This window comes from Triturus cristatus, unplaced genomic scaffold (assembly GCF_964204655.1).
Source record: "Triturus cristatus unplaced genomic scaffold, aTriCri1.1 SCAFFOLD_299, whole genome shotgun sequence".
Taxonomy (NCBI): Eukaryota; Metazoa; Chordata; class Amphibia; order Caudata; family Salamandridae; genus Triturus; species Triturus cristatus.
Genome location: NW_028187496.1, coordinates 573543 through 586476, shown reverse-complemented (window position 1 = coordinate 586476; position 12934 = coordinate 573543). Strand labels below are relative to the sequence as shown.

The following is a 12934-nucleotide window of genomic DNA, read 5'->3' as shown; positions in this document are numbered from 1 at the left end:
TTAGCAGAAGCCCTCTCTTGGGGGTTACTTCTCAAAATAAGGGTGAAATAACATATGAACACATTTATGTTTTTAGGTCTCGCCTAGGCATCGTTTGCGCTGTGTCTTTGAGACATGCTCTATTCAGGATATTGACATAAAGCTCCGCCCACTTTCTGCCTATCTTTTTAATTGGCTCCTGTCCTTTGTAAATGTTGGCTTTTCATTGGTCAATTGGTTAATTAGTCCCTCCTTAGTGCCGCCTTGTCTCTTCTTGTAACCTCCCACGAGGACACCCCATTACAGGTGTTGTTACTTCCAAGGTTTTAATTACAGCCTCAGAGCACCATTTTCTTAAAGGGCTTTAAATGGTGGCTTTTCATGGGTCAATTGGTTTATTAGTCCCTCCTTAGTACCGCCTTGTCTCTCCTTGTAACCTCCCATGAGGACACCCCCTGTTACACATGCTGTTACTCCCTAGGTTTTAATTACACCCCAGAGCACCATTTTATAATCCCTAGGTTTTAATTACAGCCCCAGAGCAGCATTTTCTTAAAGGGCTTCAGGCAGGTCACAGGCTTGGTCCTAAGCCAGGATCGCAGTGGTTACTTTACTCCCTAGCACATCTCACATTTATATGAGACCTCTCATAAATTTCTCTTCATCAGCTCCACATATAGTACAACCTAATCTGGAATTAATATAATAATTATTTTTTCCCATTTCAAAGCCACTAATTGTATATATGGACATAGCTATTTGAATGTATTTGTGGTACTGTTTTGCATGCAATGCATTATGGGTTGGGTGGATTTACCCTGTCTTCTGCAGAGTGCAGTACTATATGTGACCAAAAGAGGTCCCTTGGGGCCTCTTTTAGCTACATATGGTACTGCACCCTGCAACATGGCTAGGTAAAAAACATTGCCATTTATAATGCCAATAACTCCAACCTCAACAAATGCAAGACCTATTGCATATCAAATGCGTGTTCTACATAACAAGTGATTTTCTCTTGTTTGGTGTCATTGGGCCCAGGCCAGCCAATTCGACTTAACATATTCTCAACAGGCTTGCGCTAAGTCAGAATATACCTTCGTTTACAGCCTGTACTCAATGCCCCATGACAATGCAAAAACAGTTTCTACTGTCGGCCTCTCATTGGATTTGTTTAACAGAAAGCGATGTGGTAACCTTTACTGTGACATCTATACGAAGGGCATCCTACTGAAAGGCCGACATGGAAAGGCTGTCAGAAACCGACATTATAATCCCAATGGCGGAAACGCTGTCCTTAAGGGATTATGAGGAGTTTCCATCCGACCGACGGGCTCCTTTAATCCATCTGAAAGAATTGGTCGGTTCCTCCGACTGCTGCCTCTGACCGCACGTATCGTAATGCATTGGACGGACCGCAACCGTCACACCGTCGGTTGCGGTCGGAACAGCATCGTAATGAGACCCTAATTATTGATGTCCTGTCAAGTTTGAGTCTGCAAAGAAATATAATCTATTTGTGTGTTTTAGTGCAGCTAAAGTGACCATACAACATTTTATGTTTATTTCCTAAATCTAATGTGCACTGTGACCTATATATTTCTGCAGAACCCACAGTTTTCTTTTTCAGCACCTCCATGTATTAGCCTAAGCCGGTCCACTACTTAGGTTTAAAACTATCCCTCACCTGAAATGTTTGTATTGGGGGTTTGGGATTTTATATTTGTGTGTATTTGTGTATAAAATGTATTCCTATTCTTCACCTATATCAGCACACCAATGAGAGGCATCTTTTAATGCATTTTCAATGTTTTAAAACCCATTCCAACATGTCGACTGTAGATGCACGCGCATTCAAAGTGGCTAACTACACCAAAAAAGCATTGGCAAACCCAGTAAATTTCACTGCTCAGGCCTATTGAAAATGGTCCCAGGATGTCATCTACTCTGCTAACTTTTGTTCCATCTACACAGCCGTACAAGGTCCTAGTCAGTCTGGAATTCAGGGCAAAGGAGTGAAGTCTGTGAAGAAGGAGCTACCTTTACTTTGTGTCATGGACCCAACAGTAGAGTGCATGATCACCCCTTATATAACAAGGACATGGAAGTAGCTTGGCGTATTATTAATTTTTCTTCACTATGTAATTACAACTAGTTGAGTGCTTAACATTATTTGGTTGCGGTTTTAGTTTTGTGATGAATTTCTGTCGAATGCCTTCATGAGGTGGATTAAAGGGCTATTTATTTTCATTTTGTTAGTCTTTATTTCGACCAAATTGATCATAAAAGACAGGAATATTTACAACATCACATATAAAGGGCTATTTTAAGTTGCAACTTTACGTTCTCTTTTATGGGGAGCATATTTTATAAATGTAATCTGCATTTTGTATTTCTTTTTTTCTGAAAACTTTATTGCCTTTTACAGCATTGCAACAGAAGACAAAAACAATAATCAAACAGCTCAGCGTAGCAATCTTGTATCATATATCTCGGGGTAGGGTGGCGTAGATTTTGTATTTCTGGATGATACTTTATCCACACTGCTAAGTGGCGTGTTCCATTACAGCATAACTGCAGCTCAGTGGTCAACACGCACGACATTCAAACACTTGCTTCATAGGATCAGAAATCCAAAGACCGCACCCTTCTAAACATGCACCCGGTACTTAGGCAAGCGGTTCAGGCCCACGTAGGGGTTGTAAGTGCTCTATAAATGCTGCTATACGATACAATGGAGTGCAATCTCAAGTTGACTTTTATTTAATTAATGTTGAGAGGCAAGAATGTTGTTTGCTTGTTTTCTGATGTCCCGGAACACACTGTGTTTTAATATTGAACAATAAATCATGTTAGTTTGCAGTTCTGTAGAACAGTCTGACAGTAGTTTGCTCTTGTGACATGTCATTGCCATTAATTATAAAGCCTGTCAGTATACTCCTTTTCCCCCACCTCCTATCTATATAGATTCAGAGTATGTTGTTGTTTGTATTTCCTCAATTTTATATGCTGATGAATGCATGTGTTCGTGTTTTTTTCCCTCAAAATTCTTTTTTTGTGCTTCATGTTCCATTATTTTATATTTAATGTTAGCAGAAATATGAGCGAGTGCTTGACACACATAAACAAAATGTAAGTGCTTAAAATGCTATTTGAACGAGTTACTGGGGAAGTGATAGAATGTATGGTAGAATTGGCACTCAAATGGTATTTCCAATTGCATTTAAATTCTAAGTTGATACACTGTAAAATAAAATAGTAGTTTTAAAAGTTCAGTTTTTTTTTCATCGTATGTTTTTTCGAAGGTGGTTATAGAAGTTAAGGTTCTCACCAGTCGTGGCAATGAAAGCCTTTTCGCATTGCCACTGACACCGGCTTTGTTTTGTGGGGACCTTAACCGAAAGGAAGACATTCACTCACCTTCTAATCTGCTTTTTACCCTGACCACTTTACTTGAATGTCTCAATGTGTGTGATAAGCCTGAGCTCAGACTCCTTTTGTAAAGAATACTAAACAACCACCAATTGGTGAGAGATGGTCATCTTCCCTGTTAGCTGAAGTTGCAATGGTATGTTTAGAGATGCTTTAGTTCAGCAACATTCCAGATTATATTGTGTGGCCATATTGCATTTTTTTACTGTAGTTTATTTAAGGCCACATCTTTGGTCAAACACTTAATTTTTATGTCTTGTCTGAGACAGCACTTGCAGGACACTTTGTTTACTTATAGGGAACTTAGAGTCCGCTCATTGCTTATCATTGGTTGGCTTCATAGTCCCTTTCATTTCCATGTTTCGCTTTGGTTAGTGCCTGCCTGCTTCACTTCCTTCCTCTTCGTTGTGTTTGTCATTCCCCTGGAGCATGGCTTAAGTATGGCTTCCTTATCTAGTGTCCTCCATTGCTGTCTTCCAGTGTGTTAAATCCTTCTCACTCCTGTTGCTGGGGAGAACGTGGCCTACGTGGGCATCTTGGGAAACACAGGCCTTACAGTGCAGTCTGCAGTAAGCAAATCTGTCACTTCTCTTCTTCCATGCTCACACATACCTTCTGCTGGGAACTGAGTACATCCATTCACAGGCAGATACATATACCAGTCATTCTCACTACATGTGCACACGTACTGCTGTAAGGAAAGGCCTTGCAGTCTTGGAAATCATAGCAAAAGCTTTGGGGAAAATTGCCCACAAAGAATATATAAATTCACTCTTTGCAAATCCTGCCCCTACCTCTCTTTTTTCCAGCAAACCCTTAGCAACCCCTTCATTAGCCTCACCTGCCATGTGTGACAAATCACATGGTGCCAGTTTTGGGGTGCGCAGTTGAGTGTTGCTTCTTGGAGAATCTCCAAGTCAACCAGAAACTCCCAGAATATAAATACCTTAGTTGGATTATCTTGGCAGCATCTGGGATAACTGCTGAACATTTTGACCCAACTTTACAGGCCAATCCTTTTTAAAAATTCGATCTAAGACACTATAGATCATACATGTTGCCTTCTGAAGATTTGTTTAGCAGCCTCTGAGAAATGAGTCTGCTTTGTTCCAGATATTGTTCGCAGATATAACACAAACAACGCTGCAAATCTGGACTAATGGAGACTCCAATGTACTTTTTCATCAGACTAAGCAGTTGTGACTCATATTGGTCGGCGGTATGAACAAAGGTTTCAGTGTTGCTCTGAGCTCTGGATTCAGTGCTGTCTGTGAGGAACCAAAGAGACGACTCAATTCACAGTATATTTTAAACTCACGTTTTCTATTTAATTTTGTCTCTGGGCTATTGTTATTTGAGTGTCTAATACTTGGACGTTTAATGAAAACGATTGTTCTCTTTTTAGCCATCTGCTAAAAGCTTTTCAGATTTTATTCTGGATGAGATATTCTGAGATTTGCAGTTTGGAAAACCTGCAGTGTTATTGCATTAGCCCCAATTTCATGGTGGTTATCTTTGAATGAAAGGGTAATATCACACCCAGTAAATACTGCTCCCAATGCTGTGGGTATTTACCACGTGCATTATTACTTTACAAAATCATTGGGCACTTGTTATAAGGCCCTTAGTGTTTTCGGAGATCAGGGGGCATATGTATCAAAAACCGTGTTTGCGATTCTCAAATAGCGATTTTTTGAGAATCGCTATTTGAGAATTGCAAAACGGGATGTATTTAAAAATTCGCACATATTTTGCGAATGCTTAATATTCCTTAATTGCAATTAGCAAATTGCGAAATCGCAATTAAGGAATACCTTCCCGTTCATTCCTATGGGCCAGGAGGCCCATAGGAATGAATGGGAAGTCATTCTCAAATTGCGATTCGCAATTTGCTAATCGCAAATTCAGAACAATTTCAAAGGTGCAAGGGTGTCATGATAACACCCTGATGCACCCCTGAAATGAGCATTTGTGCACATATGGCGCACATACATGCCATAAGGGCATGAATGTGCGCCACATGGCACCTAGAAAAATGCCCAAAAGTGCATTTTTTAAAGAATTCGCAAAATACCACCAACTTGAAGTTGGTGGTAATTTGCGATTTCTTAAGGAGAAATCGCACAACTTGGGTGCTTGTTACATAGCATTTAAGGAATCGCAATTTGCGATTCCTTAAATGCTTACGCAAAATTAAGGAATCGCAAAATTAGCGATTCCTTATTTGTGCGATGCGAAAAAGGCTCATACATCGCGTTTTGCAATTTTGTATTCGCAAACGCTGTTTTCTTGCGAATCGCAGCGTTTGCGAATACAAAATCGCTTGATACATATGCCCCCAGATTGGATGTATTTCATATTTTAATTTTATTTTTGATGATCAAATTTCCATTTTTCTTCCGACTTTGGGTTAAGTGACAATTATTTACATTCTTTGTAACTCTTCTTCTTATAATCTTTTCAAATGGATATAACATGTCAAACATCAGAACTTTTCACATAAAGTCCTTTAAATATTTCGTAAGGTGTACTTCATATTTTTTTTATTGCTTTTTCAGGAAGCACATCTGTGAAGGCGATGCATACTTTTATGTTGTTCTTCATTGTGTGCATTGCACTTTGTGCTTCACACTTGCACCATTCGCACGCTCCTGATAGTGAGGAGCACTATATGGATGGAGACCATAACACAAAGTATGACCGGGAGGCATTTCTGGGTGGAGAGGTAAGATTTCTTTTCCTCTGGTGTTATTGCTAGTCTTTAATATGATATGTCATTGTATGTCTAAGAAGATATGGTTGAATATGGTTCCCTCGATTCTACACCGTTAACTCAAACCCGTGCCAAGGAGGAGCTATAGAGGAGGTAAATCCATCTGCAAAACTTAGGGCCAATACCCATCCTGGACAGCACTGTGACCATGAAGTTCCTCTCAATATTGTCGAATGCCATTTTAGCGTCTAAAGCCAAAAGGGACGTTGTTCCCATCTCCTTTGATCCTGTCATGTGGTGCACCCCATACATGCGCCGCAAGTTCAATCAGGTGCTTCTGTGGGGCATGAAACGCGATTGATTGGGGTGTATACCAGGGAAGTAATTACTGTGCGAAGCCTATTCACTACGATCTTAGCTAGCATTTTGGCCTCTACATTTAAAAGTGATATTGGCCTATAGGCGCTACACTTCCTCGATGATTTGCCCTGTTTGTAAATCACCATTTTTGTGGCTGTTCGCTGCTCCCTGGGGAGGCATCCCTCTGTGCCCGGCCCTCAGTACATTCCTAGCATAGGTTTGGCCAGCCGGTAATCACAAAGTTTATACAGTTCTATTGGCATTCCATTCGGACCTGCCGCCTTACCGGATTGCATGTTACGGATGGCCGCTATCACTTCCTCTTCCGTTAGATTGAGGTCTAGTCTTTTCTCATCCTCAGCCTCAATTGTGCGTATGCTAAGTCCCTGAAGGAACGTCTTGCACTCTTGCTCTGTCTAGGTAGTCCTCAAGGTGTATACCTCCTCATAGTACCCTGCAAAGGTCCTCTATCTGGGCATTGGATGTCTAGATCACCTCCTATTTGTCGGCTACTTCTAGCATCCAAGACCTGGTCTGATCCCTTCTATCCAGCTTGGCCAGTAATTTACTGGCCTTATTGCCTACGTCGTTCAAGCGTCGTTGCGTCGCCAGAGCATGGCATTTGGCCTTATTCTCCACCACTGCCCTGAATTTGTGCTGTTTAAGTCTCAATAAATGAACCAGGGGAGACGTGCCCTCTGCTATTACCCTTTCTTCTAGGGCCCAGACTTCTCTTTCAGCCTCATCACACTCTACTCTTTGTTCTTCTTTGTGAGAAGTTGGCCTGGTATATGATGTTCACTAGTTAAAGTGACCACCTTGTACCATGCCAAGCAACCCTTATGGTGTGGTTGTAAGTCAACCTTTTCGGACTAGCTGCCCTAGTGGTAGCGTAGGCTAAGCAGTCTTTGAGGCTAAACTCGTGAAACGTGTTAAGCAAGCTGTTTTACCAAAAGTAACCCCCCTTTATACCAATGAAAGGACACCACACAGATATATATTCAAAATATATATGTATTTATTTCTCAAAGTAACCCCTAGTCTCTTTATGAGCACAGGAGCACAAATCGTCAAACAAGATTACAGTAGAATACACAGAAGTTGCACGTTATATGGATAGGCCCTGGTGGCCACTCGAACCATATACTAAAATAGTGGTATAAGTACCACGAACAGAAAAGGGAAAAGGCCTAGGGCCTCTAGAATCGCTGGGCCTATAAGGAGCTAACTTCAGTTAGTGACCAGGAGGTCCACGGGTTGCGTGTGCAGAGCAAATAGTCACACGCGTGCTCCCATAGGTTTCAATGGGTGCGTAAAAAGTACAAAGTTACTGCAAAGAGGATCTTCCGGATGGACTAGGAACTTAAGATTGGAAACACAGACACTAGAGATGATTCTCTACACTTGGGCACCGGAGTGCCAGCTTTACCTCACCCACAGGAAGCGGGTGCATAGGCGTCGAAGTGCGTCGGGTTTCTTCTATCTGTTCAATGGAGCCTGTGGATAAAGATGCTGCAGGCGGCCGGTCCGGAAGAGATGCGGTGGATCCAAGAGTGGATCGGAGATGTTGAAGACCTGTAAGCAGAGGGGACAGTGTTCACAGTCACTAGCCAGTGACCAGCGTGGCACCAGGTGGGTACCAGGCGATGTCGGGTGCAAACAGGAAGAAAGGTGTAGCTTGTCTCTGCAGCCACGTGGTCCCTGAAGGTCGACGACGTCCAGGAGTCGGTTCACGAGCTGTCCCACGCAGGCTCTCGCTGTCGGCGGTGTCGGCGACTTGATCGAAGCAAACAAGCCTTGGCAAAAGCAATTGTTGTGGAAGATGAAATAAGCTGATGGTTCTGACCAGCAAGGTCAGAGGGACTGCTCCTTTGGAGGGGAGCAAGGGCCAGTCTGGAGCAACCAGACCAGTGGTGTATTTCTTGAAGTTCGTCGCCAAGATGGCCACTAGCCAGCGGGCCAGCAACCGGTTAGGCGCGTCGAGTGGCAAAATGCAGAAGGGCCCCACGCAGACCGTGGAGATGCTGGAGGGCTCACCTTTGGTGCAGATGCTGCTCGGGTGTTGGGCTTCTCAGATCCCAAAGCACAACTTGGAGGGAGCCTCGGTTGTTGCGTTTGCAGCTTGTCGTGGTCTTTTCAAGATGGCTGGCTCCACGTGTCTCGGTGCCTCCACGGGTCTCCTCTTTTCAGGGACTGTGGATCGGACGGTGAGAGGTCTGGAGGTCCAGGTCTTGTCAGTCTCTGGGCTCGGGCTCCGGCGGGAGGCGGCGGCAAAGCAGACGTTGATTCGCTGGATGGTGCTTGCGTTAGCAAGGTGGTCACTCCCTGACCACAGGGGAGATTGGCTTCAGTCCTCTGTGCGGCAGAGCGTCGAAGTTCCCGTCTTCTTCTTAGTTTCAAGTTGATTCCAGGATGTCGGAAGTCTTAGGACACAGCTCCTACCTTTAAGCGGATTCTAGGGGCCGGACTACCTGCTAGGTCCCTCCCTAAGGGTGGGACCAGGAAGGGGGGTGGTTACACCCCAATCCTTTGTCCAGCTCTCCCCAGGCCCGGGACTGGTGTGCCCCAGGACCGGTTTGGACTGGCATATGCACCGAGGCTCCTTGTGAGCCTCAGGCATGTCTGGTTTCTTTCAAGCCCTACCTGACCAATACACAAAATCCTGTCTGGGGTGGTGCACGCACCTCCCCTGGCAGGAAACCCTTTGTCCACACCTCCCAAGCTGGAAGGACTCCCAGCAGCAGGAGGGCAGACTTGTGTCTGTGGTGGCAGCATCCATTTTGTGGAGCGGAGGCTATGTCTGATTTTACCCGGGTTTCAGGTACTGTACATGTCGTGTCCCTCTAGAAGGGTGGAATGCTAACCCCGTCGCCAGAATTGGCGAGGGGTTAGTATTCCAATTCGTATGACACCTTACTCGACATGTTTTGATAAAGCCAAACCAAAGTTAGCATTTAACCGCGAGGTTCATAATGCACTTAAGAGTATATGGTATGACGATATCTGGAAACAGTAGAAGGAAGTGGTTCCGACCACTGCAGACAGGCTCAGCTCATGCCAGAGCACCATTTCACATGGAACCAAGCACTCTGCCTTCAGGATTGTTAAGGCCTGCCATAGGAGTGACTTATAGGTTACCCTGTGTCCCATTTAAGGTTAGGTATAGGTATACTACACCTAAGTAAGAGGTGGTTACACCAACTTACCCCAGCTGAGTGATCAGCCAGTTGTGTCAAATTTGTTAGGCCAGGCCAGGGGTGGCACAATACATGCTTCAGCCCCTGGTAGGCCTTAGATACACCAATGCCCTGGGTACCTTGTGTACATTGGTACAGGGGCTCACAGGGTGATCCACTTCCAATTGGTTATGCACCTAGGGTGCATAGTGTAAATTTAGTAGAGAGAACAGCAGGCTGGGGGTCTGATTAGCAGGCCCACAGCCTCAATATGTCAAAAACCAGTGAAGCAAAAAGCAAAAATTTGGGGTGACCATAGGATAGCAGACCCTACTCTCCTACATTCTTCTTTTTTTTTTTAACAGAGTTTTATATAGCGCAAACTTGACCCGGTATCGGGTATCGGAGCACTTTATATAGCACCAGTTGCTTTACATGAGGACACATACATTTTTTGTTAGGCACGGAGAGATTAATTGATTTGCCCAGAATTACAGGATGTTCTGTGTGATTGCCAAGACTCAAACCCGGTTCCCCAGATTCGAGGTCGAACGCCCTAGGCGTTAGGCCAACTCCTCTCCTTCTTTTTCCCCGCCTATTAACAACTTCACCTGTCCTCAGCGAACAGTTTTAAACGCCTTCCAGAGGACCCAGGCTGATTCCACTGAGCCCTGATTTTCATCAAAATACAACTCAGTTCCTTCCCATATCTTTTTCCTCATGTCTTTATCTTGGAGATACCAGGTGTCTATTTGGGGATTCTGCGGAGATTCCATTGGGGGACCCTGCATGGGGACACCTATTGGGGAATGGTCTGAGATTACGCTCGTGTACTGTTGGTCTTCCTAAAGCACGCCACCATTGCGGCATTCGTGAAGAGGTAGTCCATGCGAGAGTAGCTACCGTGTTCCGAGGCAAGGTAGGTGTGGTTGGGTTGCGCGGGGGGACGTGGGGGGGTGTGAGGTCGTGCGGGGAGAGGTGTGGGGGGGTTGGGTCATGTGGGGAGAGGTGTGGGGGAGGTTGGTTGCATGGGGAGAGGTGTGTGGGGGGGTCAGGTGGAGAGAGGTGTGTGTGGGGGGGTCAGGTGGGGAGAGGTGCGTGTGGGGGGGGTTGGGTGGGGAGAGGTGTGTGTGGGGGGGTTGGGTGGAGAGAGGTGTGTGTGGGGGGGTTGGGTGGGGAGAGGTGTGTGTGTGGGGGGGGTTGGGTGGGGAGAGGTGTGTGTGGGGGGGGGTTGGGTGGGGAGAGGTGTGTGTGGGGGGGGGTTGGGTGGGGAGAGGTGTGTGGGGGGGTTGGGTCAGGAGAGGTGTGTGGGGGGTTGGGTCAGGAGAGGTGTGTGTGGGGTTGGGTCAGGAGAGGTGTGTGTGTGGGGGGGTTGGGGGTTGGGAGAGGTGTGTGTGTGGGGGGGGTTGGGAGAGGTGTGTGGGGGTGGTTGGGTCGTGTGGGGGAGAGGTGAGGTGTGGGTCGCGCAGGGGGAGAGGTGAGGTGAGGGGGGGTGAGTGTGGGTGAGTGTGGGTGAGTGAGTGTGAGTGAGTGTGGGTGAGTGTGGGTGAGTGGTGAGTGTGGGTGAGTGGTGAGTGGTGAGTGTGGGTGAGTGTTGAGTGTGTGTGTGTGCGTGTGCGTGTGCGTGTGCGTGTGCGTGTGTGTGTGTGTGTGTGTGTGTGTGTGTGTGTGTGTGTGTGTGTGTGTGTGCGCGTGTGTGTGTGTGTGTGTGTGTGTGTGTGTGTGTGTGTGTGTGTGTGTGTGGTGTGGTGTGTTGGGAGAGGTGTGTGGGGTGGGTCGCGCGGGGGAGAGGTGAGTCGCGCGGGGAAGAGGTGAGGGGTGGGTCACGCGGGGGAGAGGTGTGGGTCGCGTGGGGAGTGGTGAGGGTTATGTTGCGTGGGGTGAGGGTCACGTCACAGTGGGGGGGGTGAGGTGAGGCGTGGGTCGGGTAGTGTGGGGGAGGTTGGGGTCATGCGTGCAGAGGTGGGTCGGGTCGCGCGGGGGGATGGTCGGGCGGGGGAAGTAGGGGTGGGTCGGGCGGGGGGAGGGAGGGGTTGGGTCACATGGAAAGAGGTGGGTTGGGTCATGTGGGGAGAGGTGAGGGGGGTCACGCAGGGTGAGGGGTGGGTTGCGCGAGGTGCGGAGGGTTGGGTCGTGCGGGGAGAGGTGGTGGTGGTGGTGGTGGTGGTGGTGGGTCGGGTCGTGCAGGGAGCGATAGGGGGAGAGGTTGGGTCACGCGGGGAGAGGTGGGGGAGGGCGTTGGGTCGCTCGGGGAGAGGTGGTGGTGGTGGTGGTGGTGGTGGGTCGGGTCGTGTCGTGCAGGGAGCGATAGGGGGAGAGGTTGGGTCGCGTGGGGAGAGGTGGGGGGGAGGGTTGGGTTGCGTGGGGAGAGGTGGGGGGTTGGGTGTGGGGAGAGGTGGTGGTGGTCAAGTTGTGCAGGGAGAGGTGGGGGTCGGGTCGCGTGGGGAGAGGTGGGGGGCCGGGTCGCGTGGGGAGGGCCGGGGGTCGGGTCGCGTGGGGAGAGGTGGGGGTCGGGTCGCGTGGGGAGAGGTGAGGGTCGGGTCGCGTGGGGAGAGGTGGGGGTCGGGTCGCGTGGGGAGAGGTGGGGGGTCGGGTCGCGTGGGGAGTCGGGTCGCGTGGGGAGAGGTGGGGGTCGGGTCGCGTGGGGAGAGGTGGGGGTCGGGTCGCGTGGGGAGAGGTGGGGGGTCGGGTCGCGTGGGGAGAGGTGGGGGGTCGGGTCGCGTGGGGAGAGGTGGGGGTCGGGTCGCGTGGGGAGAGGTGGGGGTCGGGTCGCGTGGGGAGAGGTGGGGGTCGGGTCGCGTGGGGAGAGGTGGGGGTCGGGTCGCGTGGGGAGAGGTGGGGGTCGGGTCGCGTGGGGAGAGGTGGGGGTCGGGTCGCGTGGGGAGAGGTGGGGGTCGGGTCGCGTGGGGAGAGGTGGGGGTCGGGTCGCGTGGGGAGAGGTGGGGGTCGGGTCGCGTGGGGAGAGGTGGGGGTCGGGTCGCGTGGGGAGAGGTGGGGGTCGGGTCGCGTGGGGAGAGGTGGGGGTCGGGTCGCGTGGGGAGAGGTGGGGGTCGGGTCGCGTGGGGAGGGCCGGGGGTCGGGTCGCGTGGGGAGGGCCGGGGGTCGGGTCGCGTGGGGAGGGCCGGGGGTCGGGTCGCGTGGGGAGGGCCGGGGGTCGGGTCGCGTGGGGAGGGCCGGGTCGCGTGGGGAGGGCCGGGGGTCGGGTCGCGTGGGGAGGGCCGGGGGTCGGGTCGCGTGGGGAGGGCCGGGTTGCGTGGGGAGGGCCGGGTTGCGTGGG

General features: G+C 49.0%; 1 protein-coding gene across 1 annotated transcript in view; it reads left to right on the top strand.

Annotated features, from left to right (window-relative positions):
• LOC146771122 (reticulocalbin-2-like) overlaps positions 1-12934 on the top strand; it is a 136462-nt gene that overhangs the window by 19438 nt on the left and 104090 nt on the right. The window contains exon 2 of the mRNA XM_085640331.1: positions 5967-6133. Coding sequence (XP_085496457.1) covers positions 5967-6133 — 167 coding nt within the window. The remainder of the gene's footprint in view (positions 1-5966; positions 6134-12934) is intronic.